The sequence below is a fragment of the Scyliorhinus canicula genome, chromosome 14 (assembly GCF_902713615.1).
Source record: "Scyliorhinus canicula chromosome 14, sScyCan1.1, whole genome shotgun sequence".
Taxonomy (NCBI): domain Eukaryota; kingdom Metazoa; phylum Chordata; class Chondrichthyes; order Carcharhiniformes; family Scyliorhinidae; genus Scyliorhinus; species Scyliorhinus canicula.
In genome coordinates this window covers 97,634,992-97,662,041 of record NC_052159.1, presented here as the reverse complement: position 1 = coordinate 97,662,041, position 27,050 = coordinate 97,634,992, and the positions used below count along the sequence as shown (strand labels likewise).

The 27,050-nt window shown below is 46.6% G+C and overlaps 1 protein-coding gene across 1 annotated transcript in view; it reads left to right on the top strand.

The window, feature by feature from the left end:
- Nucleotides 1-13,632: 13,632 nt before the first annotated feature.
- The window catches only part of LOC119977507 (progesterone receptor-like), a 411,675-nt gene continuing 398,257 nt past the window's right edge, over nucleotides 13,633-27,050 (top strand). The window contains exons 1-2 of the mRNA XM_038818543.1: nucleotides 13,633-13,805; nucleotides 14,343-15,591. Of these exons, the coding sequence (XP_038674471.1) occupies nucleotides 14,489-15,591 (1,103 nt within the window). The 5' untranslated portion in view covers nucleotides 13,633-13,805; nucleotides 14,343-14,488. The remainder of the gene's footprint in view (nucleotides 13,806-14,342; nucleotides 15,592-27,050) is intronic.

Here is a 27,050-nt window from a genome sequence, read left to right as displayed (position 1 = left end):
GAGGGGATATTTGGCCAGGAGGGCAGTGCGGGTGTAATGGGATATCCGTGCCACTAGCCTGATCCCCTAGTCGGTCAACCTGGAAACAATTATAGTGCCCCGTGCATGTCAGCCCATGCTCACATTATTTAGGCTCCCATGCCTGCTTGGGCCTCATATCCTGCCAATCCTGGCCCCTCTCCGCATCCTCCTTATTGGGTGAGGCCTGACATTCATCCTCCTCCTCCAGCATGTCACTCCTCTACTGTGCAATGTTGTGGAGGATACAGCAGGCCACCACAATATGGGAGACTCTCCTAGCGCTACATAGGAGGGCCCCTCCAGAGCTGTCCAGGCAGCTGAACCGCATCTTCAAGATGCCAAAGGAGCGCTTGATGGCACCCCTGGTCACTGCATAGATGTCGTAACAGGTCTCCGCGTCGAGTCCGTTCACTTTGATTAGGCACCATCAGCCACAACTGTAGCAGATAACCCCCGTCGTCTGGGGGTGGGTGGGGGTGGGCTTGTATATTCTGGACAGATTTTAGGGAGTCAGGAGGTGGGTTACTCGCTGCAAAATTCCAAGCCTACTTGTATTTATATGGCTAGTCCAGTTCAGTTTCTGGTTAATGGTAACCCTCAGGGTGTTGATAGTGGGGGATTCAGTATTGGCAATGTCATTGAATGTTAAGAGACGATGGATAGATTCTCTCTTGTTGGAGAAGGTTATTGCTTGGCACTTGTATGGCGCGAATGTAACTTGCCACTTGTCAGCCCAAGCCTGGATATTGTCCAGGTCTTCTTGTATTTGGACATGGCTGCTTCAGTATCGGAGGAGTCCCAAATGGTGCTGAACATTGTGCAGACAACAGTGAACATTCCTGACTGGATGTGGCAGGACAGCAGAGCTTAGATCTGGTTTGTTGGTTGTGGAATCACTTAGCTCTGACTCCCACTTGCTGCTTATGCTGCTTGGTATGCAAGTCACCCTGAGTTGTAGCTTCACTGGGTTGACACCTCATTTTTAATTTTGCCTGGTGTTACTCCTCGCTTGTCTTCCTGCACACTTCATTGAACCAGGTTTGGTGGTATTGGTAGAGTGGAGGATATGAAGGGTTATGAGATTATAGATTGTAGTCGAGTACAATTCTGCTGTTACTAATGGCCCACAGCACCTCATAGTTGCCCAGTCTTGAGTTTCTAGTTCGGTTCTGAATCTTTCCCATTTAGCACAACACGATGGAGGGTATCCTCGATACGAAGACAGAACAGTCCAGTCTGTATTGATGCTACCAAGCCATCTTGATGAGGAACATTGAAGTCCCCACCCAGAGTTCATTCTGCGCCCTCAGTATTTCCATCAAGTGGTGTTCAATGTGGAGGAGTACTGATTCATCAGTTGAGGGGGGAATGGTACATGGTAATCAGCCGATGTTTGACCTGAGACTTCATGCAATCTAGAGTCAATGTTAAGGACTCCTCGGACCCCGACTGTATACCACTGTGCTGCCACCTCTGCTGGATCTATCAATCCTGTTGATGGGATTAAACACACCCAGGGAAGATCATGGTGATACCTGGCACATTATCACTATATCAGGCTGTTGCTTGACGAATCTGTTAGACAGCTCTCCTAATTTTGACACTATCCCCCAGATGTTTGCTACTGTCATTTCTGGTGCCTATTCTGGTGCCTGGGTCGATACCAGCTGGTCCATCTGGTTTCATTCTTTTTAGACATTAAGCAGTTAGACACAGCTGAGTGGCTTTCTTGGCCATTTCAGAGTGCATTTAATTCTCAACCCACATTTCTGTGCATCTGGAGTCACATGTCGGTCAGACCAGGTAAATATGGCAGATTTCCAGAATTTTATTGAATTCAAATTTCACCATCTTCTGTGGTGGGATTCAAACCCCAGAGCATTACCCTTGGTCGCTGAATTACTAGTCCAGTGATAATACCACTACACCACTACCTCCCCATTGTAGCAAAATAATTTTACTGACTGTTTTAGAAACAGAACTTATTTAAAACAAACTCATACTTACCAGAATGCTGGTACACTAGGGTAGATTTTTTTGTTCATTATAGATACCAGTGTAATTGGATGATTCATTCAGCCACTTGAATGCATTTTACAGTCTCAAGCTTGTGTGCTACATTGGATTTTACTTTTTGTTATCATACCATTGAAGTTAATCAATTCTCTACAACCCAAGCATACTTGTGGTCTTTTGAAGACTTTGTTAACTTCTTTCACTTCCATATTCTCTGCACATCTTTACTCTTTTGTAGTTGGCATCATTGATTTCATGCTAATGGTCTGTCCAATTAATTTATGCTTTATTTCTTCGCAAAAGGATGGTTTAGAACCTGTTATCATTCCACACTTTACCTCTCTCTGGTAATTATATTGGCAATCCTTAGAATTTGTTGTATTAATGGAGGATTTCAAATTTCTCCTTTTGATAAATCATAAAGTACATTTTTTTGGAAAAGGGATGGAACTGTAGCAGACAGTGAAGACAGATTTCTATCTATATTAAACATTTTAAATCATTAATCAAAAATGAATAATGAATGTTAACAAATAGGTATTAAAATCTATTACATTCTGTTAAGGCCTCGTTAAAGGCCAATCATTGGCAAGACAAGACTCAAGCAAAAATCGGTAATTAAGGTGCAAATTTCTGAGTTTGTACCAGCAGCTCAGAAGTTCAGACACCAGCTTCATCACTGCCCTTTCATTCATTTTAATCGATGTAAAATTATGGGCCAATTGCCCACAAATTTTCAACGTGAACAATTGGCTGGTGAAGCTCCTCACCAGTCGAGGAAATGTCTCCCTTAATACAAGGTCAGACCTGACGATAATCAGTTTAACAACTGTGTGGAGTTAAAACTTATCAGTACAGCAGCAACACAATTATATGGTGCAGTTGCACATAATGTTATATTCCAGCTGAGACTATTTACAGCAAGATACAACATGGATTCAAAGCTTTGACAAAGAGGTAACCAGACTCGAAATGTTAGCTCCCTTCTCTCTACACATATTCTGTTAGGCTTGCTGAGATTGTCCAGTACTTTCTATTTATATTATGGATTCAATGAGCATTGCTGGGTTTGCCTGTTGGAGAAGAACAGTGTGGCCTTGGAGCGAAAGGAGACAGCTGAGGTGTAAACTTGCATCCCCATGCAGTTAATTTAATAATAATCTTTATTAGTGTCACAAGTAGGCTTCCATTAATACTGCAATGATGTTACTGTGAAAATTGCATAGTCGCCACACTCTGGCGTCTGTTCGGGTACACTGAGGGAGAATTCAAAATGTCCAATTCACCTAACAAACACGTATTTCGGGACTTGTGGGAGGAAACCCATGCAGTCATGGGGAGAACGTACAGAGACAGTGAGCCAAGCCGGGAATCGAACCCAGGTCCCTGCCGCTGTGAAGAACAGTTCGAACCACCGTGCCGCCCTCTACCACAATATAGTCAGCTACCTGGTCATCATGAAGGAGTTGTGTGAAAGAGATACAGGGCTGGATTCTCCGCCCCGCCACTTTACAGCCTCGACCCGCCGGTGGGATTCTCCATTACGCTGGCCGGTCAATGGGGTTTCCCATTGTGGGGCAGTCCCACACCGTCGGGAAACACCGGGACGCCGGCAAAACGGAGAATCACGCCGGCGAGAATCCGGCCCACAGACTGTGTCTCAATAAGGTATGACTGAGATGAGTCATCTGTTTCAGCAAGAACAATCAAACAGTCGTCCTGCACTGCTAATGGCAGTTCCTGAATGTCCTGAATTTTTATGTCCCAGTGAGATCCCGGGCTTTGGTAGGTAATATCATTGGAGTCCCAGACACTCCTTCATTAAGCAGGTTACTGAAGTCCTATTTTCTCATTCTTCTCTTTACATACACTTTAGCAGCAAATGTCTGCAGCAGAAGCTAAGGCAGTAAGCATTTATCCAAATTCCTAGCATGTTCAAAATAAAGGGAGAGAGAAATAATTACATTTATTTAAATCCTTTCATGACCTCAGGGTGTCGCAAAGCATTTGACAGCCAATGAATGACTTTTGCTGTGATGTAGGAAACGCGGTAGCCAATTTGTGCACAGCAAGCTCCCACAAACAGCAATGGGATAATGACCAAATCATTGTGACTCTTTATGTAGTTGGGTTGTTAAAAAGGATATCAACAGGGCGGCACAGTGGTACAGTGGTTAGCCTGCTGTCTCATGGCGCCAAGGTCCCAGGATCAATCCTGGCTCTGGGTCACTGTCCGTGTGGAGTTTGTACATTCTTCTCATGTTTGCATGGGTTTCGCCCCCACAGCCCAAAAATGTGCAGGGTAGGTGGATTGACTATGCTAAATTGCCCCTTAATTGGAAAAAAATGAATTAGGCACTCTAAATTTAAAAAAAAAGAATATCAACATTTCATTAATAATTGAACTTCAGAATCATAGAATGGGGACAGCACAGATGGAGGCCATTCAGCCTGACATGTCTGTGCTGGCTCGATGCAAGAGCAATTGATCTACTGCCACTTCCCTGCCTTTATCCCAGATCCCTACAGGTTTTTCCTCACTAGATAATGATCCAATTCCCCTTTGAATGTCAAGATTGAATCTACCACAACCATATTCTCAGGCAGTGCATTCCAGATCCGAACCACATATTATGTAAAAGGTTTTCCCCCATGCCACCACTGCTTCTTTGGCCAATCATCTTAAATCAGTATCCTTCCATCAATGGGAACAGTTTCTCCCAACAACCTCTGGCCAGATCACACATGATTTTATACATCTCTGATGATTCTCTTCTCAATCTTCTCTTTGAACGGACCAGCCCACAACCACGGTCCACAACCAATAGATCAGATTGAAGCTCTAGCAATCCTTGCACATCCAGTCATGAATAAGGTGGACAATTAAACAATGGGCGGCACAGTGGCACAAATGGTGCCTTGATGTCAAGGACAGCCACTCCCACCTCACTTCTTCAGGCCCATGATTGGACCAAAGATGTAATGAGGTCAGGGGCTGAGTAACCTCGGTATAACCAAAACTAATCATTCGTGAGCAGGTTATTTTTGAATGAGTGCTAACTGATAGCACTGCCAAAAATCTATTCCAGTATTTTTCTGATGATTGAGAGTTGACCGACGGGGTGATTTTACCCAGGGTGGATGTTTCCTGCCTTTTGTGTACAGGACATATCTGGAAAATCCTGGAACTCCCTTCCTAATAGCACTGAGTCTACCTACACTACCAGTCTCACCACCAACGATTCTAGGGCAATTAGGGATGGGCAGGAAATGCTGGCTTAGCCAGTGATGCCCACATCCCACATCCAAAACAAGTTCTCGTTTGGCATCCTTGTCAAAGCTTTCAATTTCTAATGACATGGGTGGTATGCTATACAAATAAAGAAGTATGTCTGACTAGACTATCCAGGATAGCCTTCAGCTTATTACTTAAAGCCACACAGTAAAAGACATGGGAACAAAATCTGCTGTCTTGCCCAGTCATTTCTCTTACTCTGTGTACACTTAACCTGCCCCATCACTGAATGTTTCAATATTAAACATTCCTTGGTTAGTGGTTTGAAGGTAATGTTACTGTACACAGTTACTCCAGAGATGGTGTTCTATTAATTTCATCATCACTGTACCTAGTGAAGTACATGCTAGAGCTGTCTTGTTTACCCAACAGAGGGCATATAGTAATGCTACAGTCCAGTATACAATTGTAGACACCATGTTGAATCAGGATTCATAATTGTCCTCCAACCGGGAGGCTGATAGCTCCACAAGCTACAATCGTGGATTTAAGTAGTTCTAACTTTTCCCAAAATTTGCCTCACAGCACAACAGGAACTGGTGATGAAACAATTGCCGAAGAGGATCCATTCCTGACGATTTCTGGAATGGCCCATGCCTATTGCATATTTTGAAGAGTGCTGATGCAGGCCTTGCCTGCATATGGCGGAAGCCTACGGATGGGCAGATCATGGTGCCAGTCAGCATCTGACACTAATTTGTTGCACAATCTCCCAATTTGGAGCTCACAGGCTATATAGCATCCTCTCTTCAGTACACCCAGCTGAACATGCATTCGGCTGCAAGGAGGATCACCCACACCTCTCCACTGATTGTGCCAGTCAACAGTCAGCTGAATGTTTTTGACTTCCCTTTGCTGCAGGAGAGTTTTTGGAAGAGCTGGGCATTGTGTTGTTGGAGGACTTGACAGAAAGTATTTCAATCAGAAGGGAGTGGTACTAGATCTGTGGAAGAAGTGGTGTCCATTTGAAAGGCCTCGAAGCAGAAAACTAACTCCTAATCTTGGAAGGTTGGTGTTGCACTTCCTGTTGAGCCATAGCATGACAGAGATGGAGCAGAGATAGCAAAGCCATGAAACTGTTCACAAGTGGAGGGAGGGACTTCAGAGAGCACTTCTCCTACCTACACTTCAACCAGGAGCAGTGTGCATGCTGGCTATCCTGCACCAAAGAGGTGGTTACCGAGCTTCTCCTGCAAAACAGGGTGATGATGGTGCCACCAGTGTCTGTTCTCTGTGAAGGTTAACATCAGCCTCAAGTTCTATACCGTAGGGTTCTTCCAGGCAGGAGCGAGTGGCATTACCAATATTTCTAAGTTCAATGTGAATTGGTGCATCTGGGAGATAATCACCTTCTACACTAGAAAGGGGCTTAATTGTGTTATCTCCAATTGGTGAGAATGGGGGGGGGGGGGGGGGGGGGAACAGTTGCATGATTTTGTCAGGGTAAAGGCCCCCCAATCGTGCAAATGCATCAAATACACACGCATGGTTCTGCATATTATGATCCAGATCAGACCCCAACAATGGCTAGGATACTAGACAGAAACCCCAATATTTTATTTTATTAAGACTGCGCTATCTCATTCCAGGAGTGATTCCACAAAGAAATTGGAATATGGTATATTAAAACAAACTTTATTACTAACACAGTATTAGAATATATTTTACATAGCACCAGGAAATAGCTTATAATTACTCCTTAAACAATACTACTCAATACAGTGTATACAATACCCTTAACGGCTATTTTTATTCTCAATTAACCAACAAGGAAAACAAATCTCAGCTTTCATTCCACTATTAAATACCACTGGCACTCAGGAATATTTGCTTTACAGAGATGTTCTTTGAGAAAGAGTTATCTCTTGACACAGCTTTAAAGAAAAGATCTGACTCCTACCAGACCCATGCAGAAACTTTGGTTGTACGTTTTCAGAAGTTGTCTCAGTTGGTTTGTTCATCTTTCCAACCGCACCGCTCTTTTGCCTGTAGACATACTTTTTAACTGAACTGCTGAGGGCAAACTGCATGACTTCTGGTCACAGCTTCAGCGAGAACTCCACTAACCTGCTTTTCCTACAAAATGCCCGATAACTTGGCTGCATCCACTAATTAAATCATCTTACCAAGCTGAAATGTAATTAACTCCGCAGGAAATCCTCTTAATCCAATCAAAATGCATTAGCCCAAGCCTTTTACGAAGGCTAAATTGCACTCCTGGCTCCCAAAATATACTTGCCTTTTAAACCAAGATTTTTAAAAAATATGCTTTTAGCAGTCACACACACTCTAACACAGGCTTTTAACCCTTCCTGCACAAAATACCGATATAATAATCTGAAATTCGTACATTCATCACATTGCAGATGCCATATCTTAATTGGGAAATGACTTACAAATGCAAACGTTTTCACTCCCTGAAGGAGCAGTTGATGGATGACCATGCGCAGACCATCAACTTGGTTAATTCCTGTTATCTTTGCAGCTGTCATGAGGATTTCATCTGGTGCTATTTAGCTTAGCCCACCATATTTGAACCACCACTTGGTTGTTTGGTAACGAGAGCTGCACACTATATTAATGACTCCCTTCAACCCAACCGATCGTGTGGGAAGCACTAAAACATTGCCAGCCATGCCTCAACTAAGAACATGGTGTAGCAGACCGTAGATGTTCTAGCACATGGGTTCTGCAGCCTGGACCACACGAGAGGAACCCTCGAAGAAACCCACAGATCACCATTGCTCCATTCCCTATCCTCCCATTCATTTTTTCAGGAATATCAGAGTGTCTTCTTGGCCAATTTCCTGTCCCAGAATTCCTCCACAGTGCTACCCAGCAGCTGCAGCACAGTTTTCAATGGGGGAGACTGTCTTGGAAGTGCAGGGTCGGATTAGGACAAGTCAGCATGGATTTAGTAAGGGGAGGTTGTGCCTGACAAACCTGTTAGAGTTCTTTGAAGAGATAACAAATAGGTTAGACCAAGGAGAGCCAATGGATGTTATCTATCTTGACTTCCAAAAGGCCTTTGACAAGGTGCCTCACGGGAGACTCCTGAGTAAAATAAGGGCCCTAGGTACTAACATGGATTGACGATTGGCTGTCAGACAGAAGGCAGAGAGTTGGGATAAAAGGTTCTTTTTCGGAATGGCAACCGGTGACAAGTGGTGTCCCGCAGGGTTCAGTGTTGGGGCCACAGCTGTTCTCTTTATATATTAACGATCTAGATGACGGGACTGGGGGCATTCTGGCCAAGTTTGCCGATGATACAAAGATAGGTGGAGGGGCAGGTAGTATTGAGGAGGTGGGGAGGCTGCAGAAAGATTTAGACAGTTTAGGAGAATGGTCCAAAAAGTGGCTGATGAAATTCAACGTGGGCAAGTGCGAGGTCTTGCACTTTGGAAAAAAGAATAGAGGCATGGACTATTTTCTAAACGGTGACAAAATTCATAATGCTAAAGTGCAAAGGGACTTGGGAGTCCTAGTCCAGGATTCTCTAAAGGTAAACTTGCAGGTTGAGTCCGTAATTAAGAAAGCAAATGTAATGTTGTCATTTATCTCAAGAGGCTTGGAATATAAAAGCAGGGATGTACTTCTGAGGCTTTATAAAGCACTAGTTAGGCCCCATTTAGAATACTGTGAGCAATTTTGGGCCCCATACCTCAGGAAGGACATACTGGCACTGGAGCGGGTCCAGCGGAGATTCACACGGATGATCCCAGGAATGGTAGGCCTAACATACGATGAACGTCTGAGGATCGTGGGATTATATTCATTGGAGTTTAGGAGGTTGAGGGGAGATCTAATAGAAACGTACAAGATAATGAATGGCTTGGATAGGATGGACGTAGGGAAGTTGTTTCCATTAGCAGGGGAGACTAGGACGCGGGGGCACAGCCTTAGAATAAAAGGGAGTCACTTTAGAACAGAGATGAGGAGAAATTTCTTCAGCCAGAGAGTGGTAGGTCTGTGGAATTCATTGCCACAGAGGGCGGTGGAGGCCGGGACATTGAGTGTCTTTAAGACAGAAATTGATAAATTCTTGATTTCTCGAGGAATTAAGGGCTATGGGGAGAGAGCGGGTAAATGGAGTTGAAATCAACCATGATTGAATGGTGGAGTGGACTCGATGGGCCGAATGGCCTTACTTCCGCTCCTATGTCTTATGGTCTTATGGTCTTATGGTCTTGGAGGAAGCTTTCAAGTAGCTCTGAGGATTGAGGGCCTGGCCCTGGACTATACCATCTCGGCCTGGGAGGCCACAGTCTTGGCTGGCTGGCAGAATGGCGCTGGTGGGAGTTTCCATACTGTTATCCTGTGAGAGGACAGCAATTTTAGTTAGTTGCCTTATTTCACTCCAGTGGGACACACTCAAAGTTATGCAAACAAAAAGGACTGACCTCACTCACTGCTGACATAAAAAACATACTTTATCCTTGAATCTTCATCTATTTCTGTTCTTTGCTATATGTGTGCAGGGAATTCCTTTCCACAACATTTCACCATTACATTGCTGCTCATGATCCCAAAGACTGGGCACAGCACTCTCTTGTGGAACTTGTGCGACTTCTCCTGAGCCCAGCATTCACACGCCTTTGGAGATCTTTCGATTTTTTTCAGAACCTTGTCTCTGTCAAGCCATGGGATGTTCCCTGCCTTTCTCTGCCACACTCATTCTGCCCGCTGACCGTGTGTTGCACTATCATGTTTCTACCCATGTAACAAATCATATGCGTCTTTAACAAAGTTAGATTAGTCTCATGAAACAGTCGCTCGCTCAGCCTAAAATCCACAATTCCAAACATAAATTGGTCTCAAGCTCTGTCTTCTGGTGTTATGGTGTTGAACTTACAGCCTTCAGAAGTTACTGATTGTATGTTTCAATAGTCCCTTCCATTCTTCTGTTGAACATGTGCCTCTCAATAGTCTCTTGTACAGTTGGCAAGACGGAGAGGATTTCCTCTGCACCAGCTCCGTCTAGATCCTGTCTCCAACAAAGCCCCAGTACGTCCCTGTGGAGTAAACTGTGTCAGCTTCTTCCCCAGTCGCTGAGAAGTGTCATTACCTGCACGCTTTCCATCTCTCAGTCAAGTTCCATCACAGGCTTGTTCAAATCTCTTCTGCTTTTCTGCTGCATTTGTATTGTGGATGGCCATAGCCATAGGTGGCAAAGCGCTTCCTGACAGCATTGTACTTTCATTTTCACATAACTTTAAAAGTGAGCCGGGCACCACCATGTCTTCAAAATAGTGGGTTACTTTAAACAATTCCAACGCTCTGACACACGTGGCAATCAGTACCTGTTTAATAGGCAAAACCATGAGTTGTTAGAACGAGTATCAACGGTTTATTAAGCATACCACATAAATAGCTTATAATAGTTTGAGGTGCTCCAAGAGTCTGCTGCTTTATTGGACCATGTATACGAACACATAAATTGTGATGATAACTCAGATAGGATGCAAATACAGCCAACATACAAAACCCAATATACTCCAAGATTTGTTTTGTTGCTTTAGGGATAGAGGTCATTAATGGCTGTATTAAAATATACCAACAATCCTAAAGTTAAAACCGAAATTGCTATTATTGGGCTAAGTTGCAAATGGTATGTAAACATGAGCAGAAAATGTTGCATGTCAATGCATACATTCCTTTCATTCTGATGTAATTGAACCTAACAAAAGACTTGATTGTTAATAACAGCTCTGCAGAACCTTCTATTTCAACAGAAAACAAATATAATAATACACACTGGTGACCAGGCACTCAACATAAATCTTAGATTGAACCAATGTTTCAGTTGACTGGGCCACTTGGATCTTACAACATGGCTAAGTGACTGACGGTAATATTATGGTGATATATTATACTTTGTTCAATATTGCCATTGACTTTGATGGAGCGCAAGTTATGCAAGATTCAAGATGAATACATGTTGCGGCATAAGAACGTTTTACGAACACCTCATTGTCCAATTCTACCTGGGAGCTCTGCAATTGTTATTTATTAGGCATATCAAGGTTGATTTTTAAGGTCTCCTCCACCTGCTATAAGTCTGAAAATGGTCTTAAATTGGGGCATCTTTCTTCTCCATGGCAATGCCTTTGCATTCCTACCAGAGTATTTCTTGATTTAAAACGTTGCATATGAATTGCATGTGGTTTATCGCAGTCATCTCAATTATCTGGACTCAAAACAATGTAGGTATGCTGTCAATCAGTCCGAACATAGCAACTGGTTTTGTATAAATTATCTGGTCTTAGAATATGAATACTCTCCTAAAACTTTGATGGCGTTTGAAAATATAATGAACACTGATATTTCCGCAAACAAATCCATTGTATTGCATATAGCCCCGAGAAGTCTCAGTTCGGTCCCATGTTGGGCATTAAATGCGCTGCATTGTGATTGAAAATATCATGGAATTTTGGGCATGAATTACACACCTAATTACAATATACCCATTTACCTGACATTTTAGATTCATCAATCAAACCTTCCGTACGAAGAATCTGGGCCCACAAAACTCCTAACGTCCCCAAAACTGAAATGTGAGGGGCCTCCAATTGTGCTTGCTCCGTGGTCTCTCAACATCGACGGTCATATTGCGAGGGGCCACAGCAAGCAAAGTCAACTTTTTGTCTTACAACTGCAATTTTGAAAAAACTTTAAAAATAATAATTTATCCAGATTGAAACCTGGATGTTTGTTTGTTTAATGCATCTGCATCGTCAAATGTAAGTCTGTTTTTTTTTAAATTCAATTAATTGCAGGTTCTGAAAAAATATCCTGTCTGATGTGAATGAATGGTGATGGTTGAATATGTTACATTTTAAGACTGAAAGTTTGGTGTTCCTTAGACCCCAACCGATCCCGTTCACTTCCCAATTTACCGACGTTTTAGGTTTTAGGGAGAATTCTAATAACGGTGGGAGAAAATTTCTCACCATCAGTAAAATGAATGGGTACAGCTCCAGCTACTATTCCTGTGTTGTCCAGATTGAAATTCTGGGCCTAGATGATTAAGTTTCTCACATAAATAGCGAACATGACAAATAAAACCTTACCCAAATGGCAGAATTCACATATGAATTATGAGCGACAGCCATTGACCTCAGTTCCTTGCTTTGGGAGGCACTCAGAATTTAGAGTTCCTGCTCCAAATAACTTTCCGTTGACCTCGGAGAGAGGAACCTGGAGAAACCCGAGCATCAAACTCACCTGTAATACTCCCTTGTATGGCGTGACCTTGTTGAACTCGAAGTGAACAACAGTTGGGTTGGATGGGAAGCACTGCAGATCAAGAAGTGCCACATAGAGTAAACTCCAGCATTACTTTCGGGAGGAGGAGGGGATTAAATAGAAAGTATCATTTTACTGTACATTGAATAATTTATTTCGCAACGATGTCAATATCTTTAAGATATAAAGCCAGTGACAGGTTGCAACAGACGATGTTGTTACATTCAGAAGATATCCTCTAAGCGCTCATTCGTCCCTGAATCTGGTATTAAATATAATTGTGAGACATCATCCATTGTGTAAATCTTTCAAATGTGCAAACCTTGTCAAACGCATCGTCTCAAATAAGCGTTGTTACAGCGACAAAGCACATGTGAAGGACATGCAAGTTAACCCCATTGTTCTTCACACATCACGCCTGTAGATCTCGGGTGAGAGGGTGTCAATTCATGAGAGAAAAAGTCAAGTCCTCCCCTGGCTGATGTGTTAAATACAAGCCACATTCTGTGATCCATTGTGGATCCTCACAAGCCCCCACAAAGCACTTCCTCCCATAATTTTATTTGCCGGAAATTTGACAATATACAGACAGCTCTTTTTGGCATACAGACAAACATGGGGACTTTCACATGAGCGCCGCCGGTTTGTGTAACGCGAGAGCTACAGGCAGCTTTCCTGTGTGGAGAACAATTCGAGAGGCAGGTGTCTGCTCCCCCCCCCCCCCCCCCCCCCCCCTTTTAGCAACTCCATTACCATTTGGGTAACGTGTGTCATTTTTCTTTCAGAAAATACTGCGGCTCAGTTTAGAATATTCCAAACGGTAGCGGTACAGTTATTTTACAAATAAATATGTGGAGAAAGTTAGGGAGACTTTTCACCTTCAGCTGGAGTGCACCCAGTGCCCGGCTTTGAGATTGGTGTCAACTTCTCTTGGGGAAAGTCCCCCACCCCGGGAGGTGGATGGAGGGGATTGAAGAGACGAGGCAGCTTTAAGGGAAGAGGGGATAAAGCAACAACAACAAAATCACTCCGGATGTTTGTACCTTGTAAGTTAAAAATGCAGGAGTAAACTTTTTTTTGTGACGTGTGATGATCGCTGTGCTGACGTAAAGTCTCAAATCTTGACTCACACGTGATAGAGGCAGAGGCGAGACTTGAGGGGGAAGCAGACGGAAAGCAGAGAGCGCGGGACGGCCGCCATCGACTGCACTTCCAGACAGACGCTCAGGTAGGAATTCTTCAGCCGGCGAAACCACTCTTTTTTAAAAAACATTTTCTTCACCTGAGCGCCTTAGTTTTGAGCGAGGCGATGGTACTGCGCTGATAATAGATCGCATGTGTCCAACTCTAAAATATTTTTTAAAACTCTTCCAACAACAACGCCAGAGTTTGTTCAATTCTTCAACCAAACTGGGATATCTCAAAATTAAACTGCAACAAATATTCGGGATGTACGGGGAGGGGCATCCAATTGGGTTTATTTGTTATTTGTAAGCGAGAGGGAGAACCAGTTGACGGGTTGGAGCGCCCAAATATTTGCGAACTTTACCAGATGAGTTAACCTCGGGGATGAGTGTAGACCGCAAGTGTTCAGACTGAAAACAAATATTGAAATCCGTAAATGGTGAACTTGCCTCCTGACAGTCACTTGGGCGCTCTTTAAACATGTTTAGGGGGGTTTAATTAAAATGAGTTCAAACAGTGACAAGTCGGATGGGATATGAAAGTTTGTATTAAGATCTGCTCTCTTCGCGCCTTTTGACAGGGAGGTGATCAGATCCGTGGGATGGAGTTGGTGCATGAGGAAAGTTGCAGAGTGGCGGTGGAAGGAGTTCAGACTTGAGCAGTGCGAGCAGGGGATCAGGAAGCGGGATTGCAGCAGCGGACTCGCTGCACTCTCCGGCCAGTGACATGGAGCAAGGGGGCATGGCGAACATGGAGGAGAAGGATACGACGGACAAGGGTCTACCTTATCCTTCTGAGCCCAGCTCCAGAGATGGGTGCACCACAGACCTGCTGAAGGCGGTTTCGGACTCGATGGGGCTTTATATGGACGACCTGCTCCCCCAGACTGAACTCGCAGCCGCTTTGGATAGGAAGGTCGAGAGTGACTCTGAGAAAAGCAAACATCTGGACAGCATGGGCTTATCTTCTGTGTCCAATCTGAGTGACGCGGCTCAGCCCTCGACGTGGGCAAATTGCGATTTGAGTTTAACTGAAAGCAACTCTGAAGGGATTGGGGCGGCGAAGCAGTCCATCCCCACAGTGCCTGTGACCTCCTGGTCCCTGATCAACACCGATAGGAATATTGCCGCTGCTGCCAAGCTGCGGAAAGTGTGTGCCGGAGAAAGTCTCAGTTCACTCGAGCCCGGTGGATCTGCTGCCATTCTCCAGCCCCTCAAATCGGAAATCTGCCAGGACAGAGAGGATGGCTGCAACCCCCACCCTCGGGGCCAGGTGTCACCCCTGAATATCTTCCGCTTCCCTTTCCTGCCACTTAACCCCATCTACCTGGCCGCTCGCACTCACCAACTCCTCACCACGGACGATTGCGACCACGCTCCTTACATCCCGGACATTTCCAGCTCCTATGGTTTCGCCGAGACTGGCGGCTCCCCCAACTCGAAAGCTGAAAGGAACATCCAAGCGGAGTCGCACCCGGCAATGAACATGAGCCAGGAAGCCCCCAGCAACACGTTTGGCTACATGCCCACTGGCTACTCCCCATATTCGGACTATTCCGTCTCTCCCCAGCAGCAAAGACCCCCCATGAGAGGCGAGCCACTTGAAGATGCTGTCATGTTTAAGACCGAACCTCTAGATTCCTATGGACTCTCACAGCATGAATCAGGACTCAATTGCAACTTCTTGGTTCAAGATGATACCATGCCGTCTACTTCATCAGCCCCTGTGACCTGGTACCAGCCCATTACATATCTGGGTTATCAAGGTGGAACTAAAGCAATGTCAGACTCTTATTCGCAAGGTTACTCCCAGTACGGAGGTTTGATAAGGTAAGGAGCCCAGTATTATTGATATGCCGCTTTCATATATATATATATATATAAATATACTCCCTATTTTCTCACCATTTAATACACAACTCTTAAATTATTTGTTTGGCTGGTGTTATTTTATCCAATATTTTAAATTAACCAGACCCCACAGCGGCTCTATTTAATTTTCGGGAAACTGATCAACTTTCGGTGTGCTCTCTATTTGCAAAGCGTTGAGATAGATTTTACCGAAAATTTCGTATGGGTGCGTTCAAACGCGAAGGAGATACTACTTTTCAATTTGGAATGCCGTCAAAAGATTTTGACCGCACAGTTGAATTTAAAACTATTTTTTTTATGCAGAACTTTTCCACCTGACCGTCCAACATTTGCCTGTGTTTTCTGTTTCTCGTAACTAGTTCTTAGTCCATTGGTTACGGACTTTAACTAAATATTGATGTCCATTTGCAGATGGCAGAGACTTGCGCCTCCTTCATTCAGTAGGATTGTTGAACTAATCATTTGTGGCGTTATACTCCCAGGGCAGCTTTTTCATAAATGACTTGCCCCGTTCGCCCCTCAGATTTTATTTCCCTCTCCCCCGTTCACACAATTCTGCTCCCATCCATACTAAATATATTTTTGAATAAGACATAGGCAATTGTACTTTGCCAGTAAAATTCGGCATTGTACTTTCAGCTGCTCTTCCTTTTTTGTACTTTGAGCCTTGATCGTTCCACAGCAATGGTTGATGAAACTTATCAAATTGCAATCTTTCCCCGTCGTTTGTGTTTTGCATTTGGTTTTCCAAATGGTTTGTGTTTGATTAGTCAAGTCAGGCATTGAGAGTGGTAAATAAGAACAACAATGGTTGACTCTGGCAAGCAACATACTCAGTATAAATACTGGTTACTTCATAGGAAATTAAAAATGACGTGTAAATTCATTCCTACCAGAATGGTATTAATTTGACACCTTGGAAAATAAATATTTCCATTCAAAAAAAGTCACTTTTGAAGTGTTCTACATCTACGTGATAACTGACTTTCCTGATTGCAAAGATTTCTGACAATGCAAGTAAAGAATGATTTGAGAATGGCATAAGTTTAATTATCCCTGTTTTCAGCACTCCTACCTCGCATTAATGTTATTGAAAAAAAAAAATCAAATCTACTTCTTGAGCAAGACTTTGTTAAAGGTTAGGAATGAGTAACCAGCACAAAATTCATAACCATGAACACACAGTAAAAACGGGAGTTCAACATTGGCATAAGTGAGGATTATAAATTTGAAGAATTGTGAGTATTGTGATAACAATAACTGCTGTATTCTGAGCACAAGCATGGGTGCTGCTGCCCGCCAAGCATTTTATAATGGATAAAGAAAAGAGAGAGAGAAAGAGAGAGTTAGAGCTGAGAGCAGAAGAGGGAACGGGGGTTCCTAATTCACAACAAGTACTACATCAGGCAACAAATCTACCATATTAGAACTAACTAAAGGAACATAATGAAGAAACACTCCCTGAGGATGCTTAACCACAACTGGGACTTTATGACTTGAGATGTGCACCTGACAGATGTAAACATGCAGGGTAGTTGACCGTTTGCAATGCGTGGTCAGTGGCAGCAAAGAGTGTTGCTACGATTCACTTTGATGCCACAAACATTGCAGGCATCAGGGTCAGGAACTTCACCCCATCAAGGAAGGACCTGAAGCCCAGTTTTGCCTCAGATGCACCCTAAATACACCCACTACAGCCAGGGCAAGTAACTGAACTTCTAGAACTATCGAGAGGAACGGTGCAATAGGATCTTATTGCTCAGTTCTTCCAGAGAGTTCTGTAAATTGGTACTAATATTTTCCATCAGATAGGTTTACAATAACCACAGCCATTTGTCACCCCCATTTTTCTTTTCCAGCACATAGGTTTGTTTGTATTTTCAACACTGATGTTTTATTTTCTGCATGTTGAAAGAATTGCAGACTGCAAGATAGAATTGGAGTGAATTAAATTCAATTCTGCAGTGCTCATGGCAAATATTTTTAATATGTTTTGCTGCTACGTTTTTCTTTGTGTTGTTAACCTCTCTGCCCTGGTTGTAGATGTGTCTTATTATTAAATGCTATCTAGGTTAAAACAGTAACACTGATGGCAGGATGCAGCTATTATGGGCAGCAGGGTAGCATGGTGGTAGCAGGGTAGCATGGTAGCATAAATGCTTCACAGCTCCAGGGTCCCAGGTTCGATTCCCGGCTTGGGTCACTGTCTGTGTGGAGTCTGCACGTCCTCCCCCTGTGTGCGTGGGTTTCCTCCGGGTGCTCCGGTTTCCTCCCACAGTCCAAAGATGTGCGGGTTAGGTGGATTGGCCATGCTAAATTGCCCGTAGTGTCCTAATAAAAGTAAGGTTAAGGGGGGGGGTTGTTGGGTTACGGGTATAGAGTGGATACGTGGGTTTGAGTAGGGTGATCATGGCTCGGCACAACATTGAGGGCCGAAGGGCCTGTTCTGTGCTGTACTGTTCTATGTTCTATGTTCTATTACTGAAGGGTCAACATTAATATTGAGGGCCTCTGATACTTTTGGCACAACTCTCATACATGCTACTCCACACACGGTGAAAGGCATCTTGTCCTGAGACTGATCCAAATGGATCTAAAACATTTATAAGATTTAGGAATTACTGTATTGTAGCTTCCGATGACTGTTCTTTAGATGTCTATCACTGTACTTTGAGTTGGAAGTCTCCATGGTGGCAGTGTTTTATAATAGGAACACTCCTATTATACCAGTGGTCTGAGTAACTGCCATCTCCATTGCAGTTGCGGCTGCTATTTCCATATGCTATTGTCAGTCTACTACTATAAACAGCTGTTGATATACACCATTAATAATAATAATCTTTATTGTCCCAAGTAGGCTTTTACATTAACACTGCAATGAAGTTACTGTGAAAAGCCCCTAGTCGCCACATTCCGGTGCCTGTTTGGGTACACAGAGAGAAAATTCAGAATGTCCAATTCGCCTAACAGCATGTTTTTCAGGACATGTGGGAGGAAACTGGAGCACCCGGAGGAAACCCACGCAGACACGGAGAATGTGCAGACTCCGCACAGACAGTGACCCAAACCGGGAATCAAACCTGGGACCCTGGCGCTGTGAAGCAACAGTGCTATCCACTGTGCTACCATGCTGTCCATTACTCTAGTGTGACCATACATAGCTGAAAGTTGGATTACTCTAGTGTCTACCAGTGTCATGTTTAAGGAAGCAATGGCTTCTCAATATGGGTATGCTGCTCTAACACTAAGGATTGAAAACAAAGTTTGATCCACCAAGTCAGTATTGGAATTCCTTCCTGTGCCAGCTGGCTTCTTCCCTCAATAAGCATCATGGTTACTAACCTTTCCTCACTAGAGCTCAGTGCTTCACCAAAACCCAGTGCCTCACCTTGTGCTGCATTTTAATCACTATCATCACCTTCCATAATGTGTTTATCTGTAACGCATCGAAATTCGACTAGAGTAGTGAGAGTAGCTGCCAAGGTCTGGTGCTCCTTAGGTGTGGCTGTGCTTGATTGGATTCTTCTTGATTTATGAAGACGACATATAGTATATTATCTGTAGATGAAAAGAATTATCCAATTCCTCATTAACTTTGCTCTTCTGAAATTAATAGTTGAGGCTTAGTGGCATATTTGTGCCCTTGTACATAACTAATAGCTATGATTGCATTCATGAAGCATGCCATACAAACCTTAGAATATGTGATTAATTTGATTGATTCATTTTCCACAAATCTGTTGGGGTATTCCAATCTCCACAGCCTCAATCCATTTTAAACTTTTAGTGAAACAAATACATCTTTCCTCATCCAGCATGGACATCCACCATTTGTTGTACATTGTGTGAATATCTTTAAATATTGGAGTTGCGAGTTTGGAGACATATGATTTGTCCATTGAAAATTATTTTACACCTTTAAGTTTTCCAAATGTGAAAGTAGGTTTTCTGTCCCAGATACACAGTAATATTCATATTTTATGGTTGTACTTTTTTGATTCTTCTTTTGGCTGTCCTGCGTATCCTTTTAAGTGGCAAAGACAGATTGAGCCCATTAGTGGCATTTTCAGTGCTGCCTTCTTCTTTCTTTTATTAAGAAGCTGTTCTCCACTACCAAAAATATTATTTTTATGGCCCTTACAAAGCTTTCTCACCAAAACCAGTCATCTACTTTGTTGTGAATCACTTCCACAAACATTCTACAGTACACAGCTCCATCCTTTGACTTTTAAAATTTATACGGGTTAAGTGGCTATTCAGCCACTTTCTTGTTCTTCTCTAGATTACATCCTTGATCATTCGAGGATCGCTGAACCACAACTTACATCATGATTTTACCAACAGTTCCACTGCATGGAGCAATCAGAAGTACCATAGAGCCATAGAATGTCTACAGTGTAGAAGGAGGCCATTTGGCCCATCGAGTCTGCACCGGCTCTCTGAAAGAACACTTTACATAGTCCCACACCCTCACCCTATCCCTGTAACACTAAGGGGAAATTTAGCATGGCCAATCCACCTAACCTACACATCTTTGGACTGTGGGAGGAAATCAGAGCACCTGGAGAAAGCCTACCCATACATGGGAAGAAAATGCAAACTCCACACAGGCATAGTCACCCAAGGCTGGAATTGAACCTGGGTACCTGCCACTGTGAGGCAGAAGTGCTAACCACTGTGCTTCCCTCCAGTGATCTGGACTGGCTGGCTGATAGAGGGGCAGAGATATTGGTGTACTATCATGAGAGATTTTGCAAGCTCCTTTGTGCCCTGATATTCACAGCCATGATGGCATCTCTCTGAGCTAGCATGACAGAGCTCTGAGCTAGCGTGGCAGAGCTTTGAGCTAGCATGGCAGAGCTCTGAGCTTGCATGACAGAGCTTTGAGCTAGCATGGCAGAGCTCTGAGCTTGCATGGCAGTATTCTGAGCTTGCCTGGCAATATTCTGAGCTTGCATGGCAGGATTCTGAGCTTTCATAGCAGCTTCTGTGTGTGCATGGCAGCGCTCTGTTGCAGGGAAGTATGCCGAGCTTGCAAGGCAGCGCTCTGAACCTGCATGGCAGGGCTCTGGACTTGCATCGCAGAGCTCTAAGTTGGCATGGCAGTACTCTGAGCTTGTGTGGTAGTGCTCTGAGTGTGCATGGCAGCGCTGTGAGCTTGCATGGCAGCCCACTGAGTGTGCATGGCAGCATTCTGTGCTTGCATGGAAGTACGCCGAGCTTGCAAGGCAGCACTCTGAGCATGCGTGGCAATAACCAGAGATTTCAAAACCTCAGTTTGAGCTTCCACTGCTCAAAGATGTTAGGCTAACTGGCCTACCATTACGTGCTTTCTCTCTTCCTCCATTCTTGAATGAAAATGTTACATTTGTACGAATTTACGCCAGCGTTTGCTGCGAGCGCAAAGGGCGATGTGGGCTCAAAATCTCGCCAGTCTCAGAAAACAAGATTCTTGCTGGGGAGATCTCAATTTACGATTCTCCCTGCCCCGCTCTGGTGGCGTAACAAGTTTCACGCACAGGAATGTTGGAACCTAATTTCAATAAATTTATATCAGATTTGGAATTCCCCCCTCGCTGAAGTTTACAACTGATTTTCAAAAATGAAATCGCGGCAAAGGTAACCAGGTAAGTATAAGTCCCCAGGGAGAAGGACATGTCCGAGTAGTACCATTGGCACTGTCATCTGGTACTTCCCACTGGAACTGCCCCAGGCACCCTGGCACTGCCCGTTGGCACTGCTCCCTGGCAACCTGACACTTACCCGGCACTGCCCCCGGCCCTACCTGTTGATACCCTGGTTCAGCCTCCTGGTGCTGTCAGGGTGCCAGGGGAGCCCAATCGGGGGGCCCTTTGGGGGAGTTTTATCTTAGTGGTTGGGGAGTTCCCCTTGTGTGTATGTGGGGGGGGGAGGGTCCCATTGTGCGTATGCATGGTCCACCCATGTCCATGAAGGGGGTGGTCTTTGTATGCATTAAGGTGGGGGGTTCCTGCGTTTTATATCAGAGATCCGGACACCGTAAGCATTGGGCGGCATCATTGGGAGATTGGGTCAGCATCTGTCTGGGATCCCAGAACCCCCAAGCTGGGTCCCAGACAGATGCTGGCCCAAGACATTCAGAGGGAGATGTCAGCAATTCTCCAGCAGGTCCATAGCCGATTGAAGGAGTCCCAGAGGCTACAGGCGCAGGAGATGTCGCCAGCAAATGTGTGGCACCGAGGCCAACACTGCTAGGATGGCGACTGCATTGGAGAGCTTGGTGCACGATGTCGGCAGCATTAGTGGAGGTGTCCAAGACGTGGCACAGTCAGTGATGGCCATGGCTGAGGGCCTCAGCAGAATGTCTGACTGACCCGGGAAGTGACCCAGTACCAGCTGACCTTGATGAGGTGCCACGGTACAAGTCCTGCTCTCAGATGGGAATTGCCGAGGCGCTGCAGAGCTTCCCACTCACAGGTGGGCATTGTTGAGGTGCTGCACAGCATATGCCAATCACTGAGGAGTATCGCTGAAGATGTCAATACGATGGTGCAGACATCGGGAAGCCGCCAGGCCTGGCAAAGCCAGATGATGCAGGGGCAGCCGGGGCTCGAACCAGCTGCCCCTCTGTCCTGAGGTGAACCCGGGGCACTATGGGCATCAAGCGGGGGGGGGGGGGGGGGGGGGGGGGGGGGGGGGGGGGGAGGAGGATGCTGGGTGCTAACCTGGACCCGTCCCATGGAGTATGGATGGTGGCCACCAGTTCCCCCGAGTTCCACCCGTCTGCTGAGGCTGCATCTCAAAGTCAGCACATGCGACAGGGTGGCATGTGCCGTCGACAAGTGCGCCAGGGCACTCCAGCTCCAGAGGACACCCGCCGGGGCATCGAAGACTGCGGGACGTGGTAAGCAGCTGGCAGCCTGCACCTCCGATGTGCATCCTGGGAACACACCTAGACATAGCAGTGGAGCATGGAAAGTTAAGCACATTGAGAATTACTGAGGGCACTGAGGGAGGGAGGAAGAGGTGGGGGTGGAGAGGCGGGGGGGGGGGGGGGGGGGGTGGGGGGGGGGGCGGTGAAGCAGTGGTGGGGAGAGTGGGCAGCATCATTGGGAGAATGGGGCATTCTTGGACACCTCTGACACATTAAAAACCCTTGAGCACAACCAGTATGATGCCTCTGTCACTTTGCTCCGCAATACAGGCCGACCTCTGAACTCTTTGCCCATCTCTCCAGCCATCTCCCCCTCACCGGGCACACCATGTGCAGGTGATGGGTGTGAGCATGCAGACAGGCAGGGGTCAGACTGGCATAGATTGAGGAGCACTGGCGCTCCCCCTGCTTCGACAGTGACCTGCTGACGGTGCCGACACAGTTGTAGCGCCCTGGAGTGATGTGACACAGACCCCGGTAAAATGGGAAATGGGGGTGGGTAAGGTATCGATGGAACCAGACCATGCCCTGTGTGAAGTGGGCAAGTATGAGTGCCTCCCTGGCCTTTTGGGCTTGCCAGAACCTCGCCTCTGCCGCATGTCCTGCAGCCTCCAGTTCATCCCCGGGATTGTCCTCCAGTCCCTGCTGGTCCGGCACCTCATCATCATCCTCGTCCTCCTTCTCGGAGGTGGGCACATGTTCTTCATTCCCAACCTCCAGCATGTCCCATCACTGCCGTGCCACACAAAGCGGGTGACCCTCCGGGTGATGTACTGCAGGGCACCACTGGCGCGGTCGAGGCACTGGAACCACACATTGACAGCCCGGATGGCCACATTGGCCTTGTTGTTATGGGTCTCCACTTTGGTCTCCGACCTCCATACTGGCTTCATTAGCTAGCTCCTCAGCGAGTACCCCTTATCTCCCAGGAGCCAGCCGCCCATCCTGGAGTGGTCCTTGAAGAGGCTGGGGATGTCTGACTGCTCCAGAATGTAGCTGTCGGGCACACTCCCTGGGAAGCGAGCACACGCGTGCATAATCTGCAGGTGGTGGTCACACACCAGCTGAATGTTCAGGCAGTGGAACCCCTTCCTGTTAACATTTGGAACTCCTAAATGGCCTGGTGAGTGCAAAGTGACGTGCGTGCAGTGTATCAGCCCCTGGACCTGGGACATCCCGGCGATATGGAGAATCCTGCTGCCCAGGCATCCGGTTGGGCTTGGTTCATGCCAAACTTGATATTGTTTTCTGTCCTGGAAAGATGCACCTGTGGACTGTAACCTGCGAGATGCCACACAGGTCCCCCACTCGAGCCTTGGAAGGATCCTGAGGTATAAACGTTCAGACCTGCAGTGACCTTGACCACCGGGAGCGGGTGTCTTCCTCCACGTGGTGCCAAGTCCACAAGAACATGACACAGGTGTCGCACCGTCTCCTTGTTGAGGCAGATCCTTCTGCGGCACCCGCTGTCCGACATCTGTTCAGAAGACCAGTGATGCCTGTACACCCTGGGCCATCACAGGCATCCCCCTCTGGGTTCCCCCCCGGCCTAATGGGCGACCAGATCCTCAGGGTGTGGGACGGGGTCCAGCTCATGGGCTGCCGCCTCGAGCATCTGCAGACGCTGCCGCTGTCTCTGGTGTCTGGCTGCCCGGCAAACCAGCAGCACCACTAGGGACTATCTGTGGGGTTGAAAATATCGGCCATACCATTCAATATCTGTAAGGAATTGGGAGAGATTGTGAGACTGAAAAACAGCAGCGGCTCCCACCCCGGGGCCCTCCATTTCCCCATTGATCAACCCCCCCCCCCCCCCCCCCCCCCCCCCCCCACATACCAAGAACGCCCTGCCCACACACTCCCATCCGCAGCAGGCCCCCTCAACCAACCCCAGACCCTGTACCCGAGACACCAGCACATAATGTCACCTGGACTGGGCGCTGGTCCCCTCTCCGTTGCACACACCCACCCTTCGGCCATGGACATGTCCCCGGAGCTGTGTCCCATCCCCATGGCAATCGGTGGGGGTTATGGGTGGTCGGTGGGGCAGAGGGGCAGGGACAAGTATTGCTCCCAGAATGAGTACACATGAGCTAGGGGTTGGCATGATGGTGCCACGTGAGGTTACCCCCCCCCAGCGCCTCTCCGCCCACCTTCCCATGGCGGCCCACCCCTATGGTGGGTGCCCCCCCTTGCCAGCGGAGGGTCCCCCACTCCGCACTGAACATTGGGGCGGCAAGACCAGCGTCCCCGGGCTCTTTGCCTGTGAGTAAAGATGGTTACTCGGCTCTCCGCAGAAGCCCTTCCACCAGGCTCACGTTTTTGAAAAGGAGCACGAATTGGCGCCAGCGTGACCACTTGCTGGGGAGGCCACTAAATCACGGGAGGCTGTTGGATATGGGGTACTCTCATCAATTGTATGGAAATAGGACTTAAGTAGTGATAATTGATTTCTCGCATGCTACGGCGGGATCCTGATTTTGCCTAGGGCAACGGGCTGGTTGCATTGCAAGCTGTTTGGCACCTGTCGCGGTTTTCAATTTTGGCCTCTCCCGCTATTCACTGGCCTCGTTTCGCTCGAGCGAGGGCACAACAAGGCCGGACAATCGCTCAGAATTTTTTCAGCACTGGGGAGTTGACCTCCGAGATTGTCCAACCATTTTGAAAGGGTGCCCTGATCTCTAAGTGAGCGTGTGGACCCCCACCAATAGTGCACATGGGCACTACTCTGTACCCCTACAAGTGAGTACACCCCACTATGGGGTCCCAGGGAGCTCTCCCTCCAGCCCCCCCCCATGCATCTTACAGCAAAACCCCCCCTTCCAAGACTCCTACCCGTTAGCTCCCCAACCTCCCAAAGGCCCTACATAGTTTCCTTGCACACCCACCATTCAAAGACCCTCTCCCCTCCTTTCATGGGCATGACCCTTGACAGTGTCACCTTGGCAGCCGGCACCTTTGACCAGCCACTCTGGCATCTGGGCAGTGCTCCTGCTTAGCAGTGCCACTGGGCTGGTACTGATCGGCGCCTGGCTACAGCCTCTCTGGCGAGGCCAGTGGATTGAGGGAGGCTGGTAGATCCCGGGTAGGTTTAAGATCAACTTTAGTGAGTGCCGTATGGTCCCGCCTCTTTTAGGCGGAGTTCAATTCCGACGTCTCACGGGACTTGGGTGTATCCCGCGAGGCGCGGAAACTGCCGGGAGGCCAGTCGGAGGCCTCTCCCGGGATTCACCAGTCGTGTTGTGCTCTCGCTTGAGCTCAACGCGGCCATTGGATCGAGCCCTAATTTTGAATATTCTCCTGCAGATTCTCCCCGACCCCCTGATGTGGTGTTCTGGGGTCCAGGGTTGCCGGCGGCCTCCATCCTGAACTCTGGACGCAACCCCAAGCATTGTTCAAATGAATCTCGGCACTTGTTGTTCTGAACATGTTTTGCACCGGAGCTTTTTTCTGCTGGTGCAGTGGTGAATCGGGCGTTATGGTTGGTCTTTCATCTGCATCCCATTAGCGGGATGCAATTGAGGTGATGGTGATTGGCCATTAGTTGCTGCATCATGCTCTGGACTTCAAGTGTCACTTTCGGACTGGAATGAATATGATCCAAATCTCGGCACAAAACCATGTGCTGAATGGGAGCTAGACAGATCCGTGCCTCTTTGTCAAAAAATATTTTTATTCTCCTTTTTCACATTTTCTCCCAAATTTACACCCAACAATAAACAATAATCAATAACGAATGCAATGTCAATCCCGATATCAATAAGAACGATCCCATTCTCCCACCAAACGCCCAAACATTAGCCCGCATGTGAACATAAATAAATGACAAAAAGGAATCAGGAATCACCCATAGTCACCATTAACACATACAGTCCCCATCCCTCCCAACCTTCCCAGCTCTCCCCCCCCCCCCACACAATGTTCGATGTAATCCAATTCTCGAAAGTGCATAATGAATAATGCCCATGAGTTGTAGAACCCCTCCGTCCTTGCCCCTCAGTTCAAATGTGACGTTTTCAAGCATCAAGAATTCCAGCAGGTTCCCCCGCTTTGCCAGGGCACAGGATGGAGAGGTGGATCTCTACCCTAACACGATCCACCTTTGGGTGTTCAACGAGGCGAAGGCTACAACATCTGCCTCTGCACCCGTTTCTAACCATGGCTGATCCAACACCCCGAATATGGTCTCCTGAGGGCCCGGGTCCAGTTTTATGTGCGCCACTTTAGAGATTACCTTAAAAACCTCCTTCGAGGAATCCTCCAGCTTTGGACAGGACCAAAACATATGAGCGTGGTTTGCGGGGCCCCGCCCGCAACGTTCACACACATCTTCTACCCCCTCAAAGAGCCGACTCATCCTCGCCCTTGCAAGGGATGCTCTATAGACCACCTTCAGCAGTATGAGCCCCAACCTCGTTCACCCTCCGGAGCACCTCACACCAGAACCCCTCCTCCATACCTTCTCCCAACTCTTCCTCCCACTTTGATCCCTTCCAGCGGCGCC